Raw genomic sequence first — 13,766 nt, 5'->3', positions numbered from 1 at the left:
GCATGTAAACTTTTCCAGAAGTACTTTTATGCTTTTCTGTGGCCCGCCTTATCCAGCCATGGAGTGTGTTCTCCCTGTCTCCTTACTATGAGGCATTGCCAGAATTCAACTCGGTAGTCCTTAGATTTGGTAAATATTCAGGAGAAAAAAGAACTTAGTTTCTGCAGAGTACTATGATAGATAGCAACCAGATGGGAGAATGAAGACAAAGAATGGGTCCTGGGTTGCCCATGAACTTAAGGAACCCTTTCTGGCCTCAGTTTCCTAGTTTAAAGAAAAGATAATACTCTAGTAACCCTAGTGGTTTAAGAACCAACAGAGATGGAAGGTACGGACACGGCTGTGTGCTCTAGGGCTGTGTGGCTAGTGATTATCACTAACTGGAGAAAAGCTAAATTCACGCTAGTTACGCAAACGAGGCGTTTCGCAACTTTTAGCCGCGGGTTCTGAAGAATTAAAATTCGGGCTAAGGAGACGTAGCCCTAACCCTCCCTGGGGTGGCCAGGGCGTCCCCTGCCGGCAGAGGAGGAGACCGACAGCGCTCTCGGTGACCCTGCTCCTTTTCCAGCCCCGCAACCGAACCACCGGATCCCAGCCGGTTCCTCGTCCCCGGGTGACTGGAGAGTCGCAGCGGAGGCTTCTCCTCGGCCTCGGCCCCAAAGATTGGACAAGATGGCCTGTTCCGTGTCTCCGGGCCGCCGACAGGCGAGGGATGGACCCAGGCGCGCGGCCTCGGCAACCCCGAGAACCTGCTCCCCGACACAAAGCCGCGGCCGCGCAGGTGAGCGCGGCGGAGCCACGTGAACGGGTCACCGTCCAGGGGCCGCGCCGCCGAGCCCCAGCGAGCCGCAGGTTTGAACCACCTCCACTCGGAGCCTGGAGCCGCGGGGGCGAAGGTTGGAAAACCAAAGAAAGGAATGGAGAGGGTGGGCGCGGCCCGAGCCCACCGCCACCCCAGCCCCGCGCCCCCAGGCCCCAGCCGCCCTGCGCCCCCAGCCCCCGGCCCCGCTGCCCCGCGGTACTCACCGGCGGCTCGCGTAGCCATTGCCCGGGGAGCCGGCGCCCGGCTCGGGGTAGCCGTGCTGCTGCAGGGCTGCGGCCGGGAAAGGGTAGAGGAAGCCGGTGGCCAGCGCCGACCCGCAGAGGCAGCAGCACGCCCAAGGCAGGAGCAGGGCCAGCTTCATCTTGTGCGGCCGCCCGCGGGGACCCGGAGTCCCGGGCGCGAAGACGGGCAGGGGCGCACTCGCGCCTGGACCCGACTCGCTGTCCCGGCCGGGAGCAGAACGAGCAAAACCCGGGTCCGACCTGGAAGTGTCCGGGGGGCGCCCACGCCTGTGCTGGGCCGCCTTTTCAAATTCGGCGAGGTGGGCTCTGCGCCGTCAAAGGGGGCGTGGGGCTTTCTCATTAACCCTCGGCGGCCCGGGGCCGAAGAGGCGGCAGTGCCGGCAGCGCTGGGGTGCAAGCTCCTCTGGGGGGTCCCCGAAGCCGCGCTCCGCCAAAGCCAGACCTCGTGCTAGGACCCCAGACACACTACAACCTTCTCAACTGAACGGTCTTCAGGGCCATAAAGGCATGTGGAGCACGCATTCTGTTCTAGTAGTTTCACCCGGGCAATGTTGGATCCCAACACTGCCCTCTATATTAGGTGATACCATCCCATTTATCAGAGAGTAGAAGCTGAGGCTCAAAAAAGTTAAGCCAGAAAAATTCGTGTCCTCTGCTTCTTGTGCAGGGTTCTTTAGATCAAAGCACCATATGCCTGTGAGAGGCCAGCCAGGGCCTCCTTGGAACCTTCTTCCTCTTTCGCCCCCAGCCCCCACCTGGCCAGCTGGCTCTTCAAGGAGAGAAGCATCTGGGAGTAGTGAAACGCTCCCTTTGGGATGAGACGAAGTTGTCCCTAGAGATTCATGAAGCATCTGATCTGGAAGAGGCTCCAGGAAGATGTGCAGCCCTGTCTTGTAGGAAAGAGAGGCTGAGACTCAGATCCCACTCTGAGTGAGCCCAAGGCCAGCCTGGCCCCAGGTTGGTCTTTTCTGGGCTACAGGATTCCCATGGACCCTGCCCCAGCCTGTGCTCCACTGCCTAAGTTGGGAGCCTTTCCCCGATTCTCCCAAAGGCATCCTAAGGGCTGGCTCTGCCCCCAGGACCAGCGGGGAGCCCCTAGCTGGGAAAATGCCTATAGGACAGTGAGACACCATCAAATGCAGAAGTGCCCAGTGGACTGCAGCATGTTTCGTAAAAGGATCATAGGATCGTTGTTAGAGGAGGACAGGAAGATGCTGTTGAAAATGTGATGGGAACAGCCAGCTTTAGTGACCTCTTGTACACATATCCCAATGTGTACTCATATTTACATTTTCCATATGATTTGTGCCCTCTTGTGTACAAATCTCAAGATACTATATTCAACCTCCTTTACCCTCTCCCATAAACTACCCATCCTATTCACTCAATTCCTTCAAATATCACCTCCACCTCAGCTTTTGTTGGTGTTTGTTTTGTTTTGTTTTGTTTGTGACAGAGTCTCTCTCTGTCACCCTGGGTAGAGTGCCATGGCGTCAACTTAGCTCACAACAACCTTAAGATCCTGGGCTCAAGTGATCCTCCTGCCTCAGTTTTTCTATTTTTAGTAGAGATAGAGTCTTACTCTTGCTCAGACTGGTCTCAAACTCCTGAGCTCACACAATTCACTCACCTCAGCCCCCTCCCACCTCAACTTTTTAAATAGAATTTCCACACTTCCCAAGTCCTGAGTCTCAGTCTTGGAGTCAGGGTTGGTCGTCTCAGAGTGAATAGCCTCCTAATGGGATCACTTCCTTCTTGTCACCCTCTATCCCTCCCTTGTGGATTAAAAGATTTGGAGAATTTGAGTTATCAAGGGGTTTTCAGTGCCTCCCCCAAAAGGAATCTGAACTGTGCTCCTTGGGCAGTTGGCCAACACCTAATAAATGGTGAGGTCATTCCCCCCAGGGATTTGTAAGCATTCTGTCTTCTACCTACCCCTCCTATACGTGCACAATGCGATTTTAAAGATCAGAGAAATGCCATGTTGCTGTAAATTGGCCCTACGCTGGGCCAGTACAGTAAGGAAACAGGAATTTTATTTATTATCTTAAACTCATTTTTCCAGTGCCATGGGCAGTACCCAATTTAGAGGGGCCATGGAGAAATTGTGAGACAAAGAGGCAACACTACTTCATAGAGTGCAGGATTACTTTAAGACAAAAATCTTTAAAGAATGAAAATACCCTAGAAACTTCAGGATTGAGGTAGTTGTCTGAGTTTGGGCCTCTTCAGGTCAGGGCCAATAAGTTCATTCTGGCCCATGAGTATGGACTAAGCAACTTCTGTGTGCCCAGCACTGTGCTGGGTACAATAAAAACTATTAAAAATGCAAATAGCATGGTCCAAAGTGTTTACACTATTTGGAAAGGCATTAAAATTTGTTTGTGTCCTTTAAGAGACAGCAGAAAAACTGGACAGATTTTCTTCAAACAAGAGATAGTTCCATTTCAATGGTGAGGGGTAAAAAGACAAAGATGCATGAAGTAAATAAAAGTTGATACCACTTGCTTCACCCAACCCAAAGTCCCAATCTGCTCCTGGTTCCCCCAGTAACTTGCTGGGTGATCTGGAGCAAATTCAGCCCCTCTCTGGACCTCCCCAGCATCTTCATCTATAAAAGGAGGAGGGTGGGCTGGCTTGTCTCTGAAGACTTCCAGCTCTGGTCTTCTGTAATTCACTCCTCCTTTCACCCTCCACTCTAGCCTTGAAGGCAACTGTGGACAACACGCAACTATTTGAAGCTGTCACTCTTGTAGGCAAGATTTTCAGCTGCAGCACCATCCAGCAGAGCTGTAGGAGCCAAGAAAAAGTAAGACAGACTCTGTAGCATCGCCCTCTATCCTCCTCCAGAGAATACCAGCTAGTAGAGTCTAACTCCAAGGTGCACCAACTGTGTGACTTTGGACAAATCACCTAACCTCTCTGAGCATCCTCATCTATGAAATCAGAGTAATAATAACAGTATTTCATTTATGGATTTGCTAAAAGGATTAAATGAATGATTCACATAAAGTGCTTGGAACAGTGTGCCCAGCACATTGTAATGCTCAACACATGAATTTTTATTGCTATTTTCAGGGCTTTGCTGAGGGTGAACGGATGCCACGCATCTCAAACCCCCAGGGTGGGGCCAGCCAGGAGACTTATACCCAGGAGTACTCAGAGCTTTCTCAGAGGACTGTTGGAGCCATGAGATAAATTCAACACTTCTTACTCCATGGTCAACAATTTTAAATAAAACTTTATTTTAAAACAAATAGAATATTATTGAGTGAAAGGTGAAATTTGCATTATTTTTAAAGATAAAACACTGCAAAAGGGGGAGAGATGGGCAGCCCTAAAATACGGGACTTGGCAGAGCCCTTGGAAGGGCTGAGTTTTCTGGCTCAGAATGTTAGCTGCAGCTGCCACCTCCCACCCCACAGAGCCATCCTCCTGTGGCCTCCCACCAGACCTCTACACAAGAACTTTTCTCTGTATTTCAAAACTATGCCTCACCATTCCCCAAACACAGGCTAAAACTTCCAGAGAGGCAAAAACCAGTGTTGCCAAGAGCCCAAGAAATCTAGCATTAGAGGTTTGGAGTTGGGATCCAAGTCTCAATGCCCCTTCCTCTTCTCTTCCTTGGTGACCTTCAGCAATCACAGAAGCCCCTCAAACGCACACTGAAACCCACTAAAATGGAAGCTGGACAAATAAGGTTCACTGTTTACAAAATGCTTTCTCGGCCTTTCATCCTCAGCTGGTCACAGCAACGCTCTGACTAGAACAAGACAGCCATTACAATGACCATCTCCATCTGCAGACAAGGAGACAGAGGCAACTTCCCCAGGATCTCGTGCTTCACCCATTCTGCAAGTGCAGAAGTGCCTTAGAAACATGGTTGTTTGTACAAAGAGGGATCAGATTTCTTGATGGAAGAAGACAAGCTACATCAGAGAAGCAGGCTCTGCGGCAGTTATGTTTCCAGGCCTTTCTGATAAGAAAATATCAGTCAGCATCCTGACTGCAAATGTCGGTCTTCAGCCAACAAAAAGCAGATCTTCACTTCTGCTGAAGTCAGCAGAGAGAGCCACTGAACAGAGGGTAAATACTCATCAAGCTGAAGCCAAGGTAAATATTGACCTCTTGGCATGATAAATCCTCCTGTTAATCTAAAACAGAAAACCCTCATTGCCCTATAGAACACAGATTCTGCAATTCTTCCAGAAGTTCAGGAAGGCAATGGTAGGAGCTGAGGGGTTTTCATCCCAATTTCTCTAGCAGCCCATGCTTCCAGCTGTTCTGGATCCCAGGACAACACAGGAATGAGCTGGAGCTAACTCAAGGTAACAGGAGAATCACAACAAAGATGCATCTTTGTTTTGCTGAGAGCTTTCGTACTTGGCTGGGGCAAAATGCAAGCAGAGCATGGGTATTATAGAAGATCCTGACTCTGAATTTTCTTCTTTACCTGAACATCCCCAAATTCCACCCAGGCCCTATAAAAGCAAACCTTTCTTTATATACTTACAAGTGTTTGTTTCCCCAAACATTGGCAGTAAACTGACATTAGAAGACAGCAAATTAGATGGCTGCCTCAATAATACATCATATTAAGCAGAAGCTTTACAGTGTGGGGGGAACAGCGGGACTTTTAATAGCAAAACCTGGTGGCTAATGCCTGTAATCTCAAAACTTCAGAATCTGAAGCAGAAAGATCACTTGAGCCCAGGAGTTTGAGGCTGCAGTAAGCTATGATGATGCCACACCATGCCTGCCTGTGTGACAGAGCAAGATCCTATCTGCAGAAAAAAAATAAAACTGGAGCCTACCCAGCAGCCAATGCTGAAAGCCCATCTCTAATGTGGTGATAAGTCCATCCACTTGCTGAAGTAGCCACAGCTGAACAAGTGCTTCCTAAGGAGCTTAACAAGATCACTTCATGGAAAATGGAAATGAGGACTAGAGGTATAAAATAGAGAAGAAGCAACACTCACAGGGGGGCATTGAGCTTATGGGCTTCCCAGGCACAGGCATGAAGACCAGGGGAATTTAGACACGATGAATCCACATCGTGATTTGCTCCCCAAAGATGCTGTGAGTTGAAATGGGGCATCTGCCCAGGGCTCATCACCCCAGCTTTCCACACCCCCTCTAGGCAGCCCTTCAGGTGCCTATGGCAAAACAAACCATTTGTGCAGGGAGTTGGGCACCACCAGCCACCAGTTGGACTTAGAGAAGAAAAGACAAGGGACAGGTGAGCCAGATCTCCAAAGCCATGCAGGAAAAAAAAATTAAACTTCTCCTTCGAGCCCCAGGGGTGAATTTGGAAGCAATGAAAGGAAGATAACAGCTGGAGAAACCTTACAATGGGGTTGTCACAGTTGGATTTAGCTGCATTGGAGTAGGGGTGGGGGTGAGTTCCCCTTGACTCTAGTAGGCATCCAGGCAGAGAGCAGAGTCCCATCTGGTAGAAATGTGATTCAGGGAATGAACAACCTTGGAACTATGACTCCAGACCAGTGGTTCCTTCCTAATGCCCTGATGTATTTTCATTGTTACAAAGGGGTCGCGACCCACAGGTTGAGAACCACTGCTCTAGACCCTAAAGCAAGAAGGGGGTATGATCAATCATAGGGTTTTCTGCACCCCTGTCATTAGTGAGTGAGGTAGACTTCCCTAGTACTCACCAGTGTCTGCCTCTCCTCTCCTCTCCTCTCCTCTCCTCTGCTCTTATCCCCTCTCCTCTCCCCTTCTCTCCTCTCCGTGCACAGAGAAGACCTCCATTACCAGCCTGTCCTGAAGCAGGGCAGGACCATGTGACCAAGTCTGGTATGAGCAGGACCCTATTCCACTTCTGGACCAAGGAGAGAAGAATAGGTGTCAGTTCCCCAAGCTCTACATGGCTTCCTCCAAGGCATGTAGTCCCTGGGAAGGACCCTGTGTCAGCTTGAGTCCCTGAGTGCAGAAGAGACCCTCCTCCACCCCCACCCCCCATAACCAGGATTGGGCGTGTTTCCTGAGTTTTGTTTCAGCCACTGAGATGTCAGGCTAAGGCTGCTGTTGCACCGTCTGATGCAGTCTAACCTTTTCTGACTGATTCACTAAGACATACATGCAGTTTTGTGGCTCAGCCCAAAGGGGTCTTTTCCACGCCTGTCCATCTGCACTGTTGCAGAGCTTATCACATCCCTCTCCTTCACTGTCCTGCCTATGTCCTTCGCTCTCACCAAGCAAACCCTGATCCACACCATGGCAAACCAAATTCCACAGGCAAAACTCTGGTGGCACCCGGGCAGGTTAGAGATCACTTCCTCCTCAATAGGTCTCACAGAATGCTCAGGAAGGATGCAGATAAAGAGACATTGTCACCAAAGCCATATGATTCAAAGTGGAGGCCGAGGGTCTGGTGGCCAGGAAATCCACGTGGTGTCAAGAGAGGCCTAGAAGAGAGAAGAAGGATTTCAACAAAGCTAAGAGATAGGGAGCCTGCCACAAGGCCAAGCAGGGCAAAGGGGCACAGGTGAGAATCAGAAGGGCTGAGTTTGAGCAGAACATGCTTGCCCAGCTAAGCAGCCTAGTGCACAAACCAGGTGCCCACCAGATAGGCACAGCCGGAGCAGGGCCGTCTCCCAAGGCAGCTGGTGGGAGCAGGGCTCCACCTTGTGATACAGTCTAAGCTCCAACACCTCCTTTCTCTCCTGCCTCCCGGACTCTAGGATCCCACCCCCACATCCAGCCCCATCCTGGAAGCCCAGGGCTGATGAGAAAACCTGTGAAAGGGAGTCATTTGTGGGGCTTTGGCACCAGGATCAGTCAAAGGGTGGCAAGAGGGAGCCAAGGTCTTCTGAAAAGCAGGTCCGAAGTCAAGGGCTGAGTGGCCATGGGGATTGCAGATCCAGGGAGCAAAACCAAAGGAGTATGCAAAAGCCAGACATGACAGAGAGCAGGCCCTGGACCTTGTGCCACAGGGCACCCCTCGGAAAGCCGTGTCCTCATCTCCCATAGGACCTCAGACTTAATCAGGTTAAAAACTGAACCCTGTTCTCTGGGGTCACCACCAGCCCATAATATGCCTTCATGCAAATTAGGTGGAGCCTTTTTTTTTTTTTTTTTTTTGGCCAGGGCTGGGTTTGAACCCACCACCTCCAGCATATGTTACCGGCGCCCTACTCCTTAAGCCACAGGCGCCGCCCTTCTTCATGCAAATTAGGAAAATGTGACCCTCCTTTTTTCTGGGTGGACACAGCCCCCATCAAGCATGGCCTGCAGAAGACAGGCTGGTTTGCAGTCCCCACTGGCCACTCTGGTGGGGCATCCTTCTACAGAAACAAGTAGCACACTCCCTCAGCAGTCCTGTGGACCAGCCTCCACCCCTGGAAGGTCCCCCTGGAATTCTTATCACAGTGCCACTATACACCCACCACCCAGAATAAATCTAGTTACCCTGACCCCATATATATTTCTTGGGTCTCCAAGTCTGGCTATCCTAGATGCTCCTGTCAGCTCCCCTGCCTTTCTTCTGCATGGCTGCCAGAAAACTCCTTCCTGGACACGGTGTGATCCTGTCACTTATCTGATAAAACAGAGTAGCTCTCCTGGCTCCCCATCTTCACAGGGAAAATCCTTACCCACCTCCTTGCCCTGACATTCAAGGCCTCTGCCATCTATCCCCACTCCCATTCCTAAGGCTCCAGACACAGTGTAAAAGGATCCTCCCTGTGGCCATGACTTTGTGCAGACTATTCCTTCCATCTGGAATCACCAACCCCACTAGCTAGAAAGAATGCCCACTGTGTCATGAATGGGGAGCAAGTCCCCCTGGTGTGGGGAGGGCTTTAAGAATCATTCCAACACAGCTGTGTTAACTGGACAGGCATATGAGATTAAAGGACTTGTTATCCTTACAGGTTCCAGAGAGGGAGGTGAGAAGGAGCCACGTGGTAAAAGCTCTGAGGGAGAGGGGAGGGAACTTGAAGAGAGGCGATAGGACACAGGTGGGCTCAGGGCAGAGTGCATATGCAAGAAGGCAAGAGGACTTGATCGCCCCTGGGAAGCAGCCCCTAGCTCAGATGTCACTAGGTCACAGGGGAAGGTAAGAAGGTGGACTTGATGCAGGGCCAGCATGGTCAAACTGGTGCACCTTTCTACCCAGACAGGGATATGGAGGCATCAGGGAAGTAGGAAGTTTATAAAATTTACCGTATGCCCCCTCCATGCTCCCAGAGGTCATCCACCACCTCTCTGTCTGCCCCCGCCTCCTCTTGGCATGCTTTTTAACATGTTTGCCATCTTCCCCACAACACAGTGCACACCACAGAACAGGGTAATTTCCCCTCTATCTCTGTGTCCCTGGACCTAACTGCCACCAGCTCAGTCACAGCTTAATAAATATTAGCTGTGTAGCTAAGTGAATCAGTGGGCCATTAGGTCCATTCTTGCAAGTTCCCAGAGAGAGGAGAGCCAGGCTGAAGCTGCCTAATGAGGGGGGTCTTACATCATGGCTCCTGACTTGGGTGCTCAGGATGCTTCCCACCCCCAATGCAGATTCTGCAGCCACCATCCGCTCAAGCCTGGCACACCTTCACACTTAATATCTTGGGCTATAGGTTTGCAATAAATAGTCCATGGTGGCATCTAAGGGACATTCATTAAAGTTTCTTGGACCCTGAGCAACACAATTGTTTACTGTGTATTCTTATTTCTTTGTATGTGACAAAAGAGAGAAAGAGAGAATATTGCAAATGAAAAATGTGAAAATGTCAGTAGGTCCTGTGAATGAGCAGACCAAGAGAAGGAATTCACCATTCACTTCAAAAGGGACTGCCCACGGCCATCTCTATCCAAAATTGCTGAAGTTAGCACTTATCAAAGGATTTTCAGGTGCTATCTGCAAACCAAAATTCTCCAGGTATTCTTGAAAATGTCAGGCTGCCATTGTTTTATTAGCACAAGGAGACCTTTGTTGTACGTACACGTTCATGGCCTTCTCAAGATCTGTTTTGTTCACAACCTGGAGGAAGACAGGCCACATTTCCCAAGGGTGGCTTTAGACTGATACTAAGATCCAGAAGAAAGAGGATGAAAATGTTATTCCACTTGATAAGACCTTGCTGCAATTTACTATTATGAAGTGTCTGTTTGAAGTTGAAACAAGTTCTAGATAAGGCCTTCCTTGAGAAACCAGAAAAAGAGGGGGATAAAGCAGTTGGAGAGGAACACTGATTAGAGAGTCATTAGTGAAGACCCAGAGAGCCCCCTGAAGCCACCTTTCACTGGAAACATTGATGACTGCAGAATTAAAGGCTTTGGGGGAAAATCCTTTCATGCTAAAGAGAGCCAAAAATTATTTCAAGGATTTTTAAATGAAGGCATTATTAAATCTAAGGCTTTGGTTGTGACCAGAAGATCTTGTCAATTTAATCAAAATCTTATGGGGAAGGGGAGGACCAAGTAAGGAACCTATTTTGTTTCCAAGCCCCATGCAGCTATTTGATTCTATTTCAAGGCACTTTCAGTCTCGTCTGCCAGCCCGTACTGAGCCACCCAGAATGACTTTGCCACTGGGAAGCAGCCCCTAGCTCAGCGTGCACCTCTCAGAGCACCCCGGAGGCTGCTACCTCCCTGATGCAGGTGTCACAACTGGGGGGTGAGGTAGGGGGTGGTGTACCAGCTTTGTCCTGCCCAAGCCTCTCCCTGGCTTACCCACTGCTGCTTCCTGGCCCCACAGCAAGCATTCAAGCCTGGCAGGACTCCAGCTCAGACACTCACTACAGGGGGATCTGGATAACTTTTGTAATTGCCCTAGACTTCAGTTTCCCTCTCTGTAAAGTAGAAAGAATATTTTCACCTCAAGGCCACTGGGAAAAATCATACCTGTGTATATTCACACACATACTATTTGAAAAGGACCTGGCCTATCAAAGCTCACCAGATATTCACTCTCTCCCTCACTTCCTTTCTCCAATTCATTCCTAAACCACGAGAAAAGGTGGTTCTAGGAGGCAGATCATGTGTGTCATTCCCCTCCAGACTTTTCCAGAGGGTGCCGAGGGTTTGTGTTTGAATTCACCTTGAGCCTAAAAGTCAAGCCAAAAGCCCCTGTGGGCCTCATTTCTTGCCCTAACTGATCTCCTCAACACCTGCCATGGCACCCCATTGCCTACAGAATAAAGCTGGAATTCTCCTCAGCCTGGCAATCAAAGTTCTTCACAACCAGACCAAAGACTGCCCTTCCAGAATCATCTCTCACTGCTTCCTCTTACATACACAAATCCCAGCCCAAGCTGTATACACAGGGCAGGGAAATTGCATGAGCTAAGATGAGATTGTCCACAGCTTGGCATCCAGATGCAGAAACGAAACGTGCAGAGACAAAAGGTACAGCCAGCTTCTGTCCTGAGAAGCTTATGGTGGAGATGGAGAGATGGTACGTGATCCCACAAGTACAAGCAGCGTGACACCTGCCAAAACAAAAGCATATACAGGGTGTTTAGGAGGTGCCCAGGAGACGAATCAACTGCTAGATCAGCCTATGGGTGTTAAAGGGATCCCAGAATTGCCAAGTCCTAGGGTGAGGGACAGTGAGGAGGGCAAGCCCATAGGGAAAAGCAGGAGCCATTGGTGCAGAAGGCACTGAGCACAGAGTATGGGGTGTAGCAGCTGATAAGGCCAGTGCCACTGGAGCAGCAAAGGACACATCCTCAGGAATGAAGGAAGTCAAAGTAGTCCCCGCCACAGGAAATGGAGCACCCCTGAAAGCTTTCAAGCAAGGTCAATAAGTGATCAGATGTGTGTTTTAGGGACATTTCTCTTAACTGCAGAATGTAGAGCAGATAGGAACAGGGAACCTGGAGGCTGGGAAACCAGTTCTGAGGCTCTTGCAGAAGCCCTGACGGGATAAGAGGAATGCAAAGCAAAGCTGAAAGTGGGCGGAGGAGGTAAGGAAGGAGCAGATCAGAGAGAATCCATGACACTTGCTGGCCAGTTACAACCACACTGCCAGCACAGTGGCCACCACCCACAGGTGGTTGTTGAGCTCTTGAATGTGGCTTGTCTAAAATGAGAAGTGGTGTGAGTACACACACACACACCAGATTTCAAAGTGTACATTAAAAAATTTTTAAAGAAGGGGTGGCGCCCTTGGCTCAAAGGGGTAGGGCACTGGCCCCATATGCTAGAGGTGGTGGGTTCAAATCCAGCCCCAGCCTGAAACTGCCAAAAAAAAAAAAAAAAATTTTTAAAGAACGTCAAATATCTCACTAATAATTATTATATTGAATCCATTATTTTTTATTGTTAGGGATTCATTGAGGGTACAAAAATCCAGGTTACATTAATTGCATTTGTTAGGCAAAGTCCCTCTTATAAACGTGTTCCTCCCCCAAGAGGTTGAATCCATTTTCAAGCCATCATTTTTTTTTTTTTGCAGTTTTTGGCCGGGGCTGGGTTTGAACCCACCACCTCCAGGGCTGGTGCCCTACTCCTTTGAGGCACAGGCGCCGCCCTCAAGCCATCATATTTTTGATAGTTGGTGCTAAACATTATTGTTAAAAATAATTTTCCCCTTCCTTCCTTCCTTCTTTCCTTCTTTCTTTAGAAAAAGCCTCACTCTGTTGCCCTGGGTAGAGTCCTATGGCGTCATAGCTTACAGCAACCTCACACTCTTGGGCTCAACAATCCTCTTGCCTCAGCCTCCCAAGTAGCTGGGACTACAGGTGCCCACTGTGATGCCTGGCTAATTTGTCTATTTTTGGTAGATACAGGGTCTCACTCTTGCTCAGGCTGGTCTCAAAATCCACTTGCCTCAGCCCCCCAGAGTGCTAGGATTACAGGTGTGAGCCACCACTTTCAGCCTCCTTATTTCTTTCAAATGTTCTAAATGTGGCTGTTAGACAATTCAAGATCACATATAAAACTTGTTATAGTTCTCTTGGATGGTGCTGGATAAGAGGAACCATAAAGTGGGGGACGATTCCTGGATCTCTGCGCTGTCAGGGGACAGAGCGATGCTAGTGGGTAGCACACAGAGCACCTACTACTATGTGTGCATTGGGATGCAGGTGCTGTTCCAAGTGCCTTACATCACTTGTTCATTTACTCCTCCCAACAATCTAACAAGAATGAGTACCGCTATTATCTCCACTTTACAGATGGGGAAACTGAGGCATGGAGCAGTTACAGGCAGAGCTGGAATTTGGGCTCAGGCAGTTTGACTCCCACATCTGGCTCTTAGTCACTATGTGTACTTCCCACTGGGGAATGGGAACGTAGGTCGGCCACGTGCAAGAAGAAAGGCATTCATATGGGCCTCTAGGATATGCAAGGAGATTTCTCAGAGGGTCTGACTTGGAGGACGTCATTGAGCAGACCAAGAGGACCTCAGGAGGAAAACCAACCAGGACAACTCTCCACTCAGCCTTCTTACCTCCCACATTCTCTGATACTTCAACCTCGACATGTATAGAATCACTGATTCAGGCGGCGCCTGTGGCTCAAGGAGTAGGGCGCCGGTCCCATATGCTGGAGGTGGCGGGTTCAAACCCAGCCCCAGCCAAAAACCACAAAAAAAAAAAAAAAAAAAGAAACCACTTTCTAAAAAAAAAAAAGAATCACTGATTCATTGGTTCATAGGACAAATATGTACTAAGTGCCTATTGAGGCACTCAACCATAAGCACTATTTCATTGCAGCAGGAGACTTGTTCAAAAGATCACCCC

At 49.4% G+C, this 13,766-nt stretch overlaps 1 protein-coding gene across 6 annotated transcripts in view; it reads right to left on the bottom strand.

The window, feature by feature from the left end:
• The window catches only part of COL26A1 (collagen type XXVI alpha 1 chain), a 178,885-nt gene extending 177,533 nt beyond the window's left edge, over positions 1 to 1,352 (bottom strand). For 4 of the 6 annotated variants that reach the window (XM_053557791.1, XM_053557794.1, XM_053557793.1 and 1 more), the window contains exon 1: positions 1,027 to 1,303. In XM_053557791.1, the coding sequence (XP_053413766.1) occupies positions 1,027 to 1,184 (158 nt within the window). In that variant the 5' untranslated portion in view covers positions 1,185 to 1,303. Of the gene's footprint in view, positions 1 to 1,026 lie in introns of all 6 variants that reach the window. The other 2 variants (XM_053557789.1, XM_053557790.1) reach the window with 1 other exon arrangement.
• Positions 1,353 to 13,766: the final 12,414 nt, after the last annotated feature.

Source organism: Nycticebus coucang, chromosome 12 (genome assembly GCF_027406575.1).
Source record: "Nycticebus coucang isolate mNycCou1 chromosome 12, mNycCou1.pri, whole genome shotgun sequence".
Taxonomy (NCBI): domain Eukaryota; kingdom Metazoa; phylum Chordata; class Mammalia; order Primates; family Lorisidae; genus Nycticebus; species Nycticebus coucang.
The sequence above is the reverse complement of the archived record's forward strand: the minus strand, read 5'-3'. Positions and strand labels throughout refer to the sequence as shown.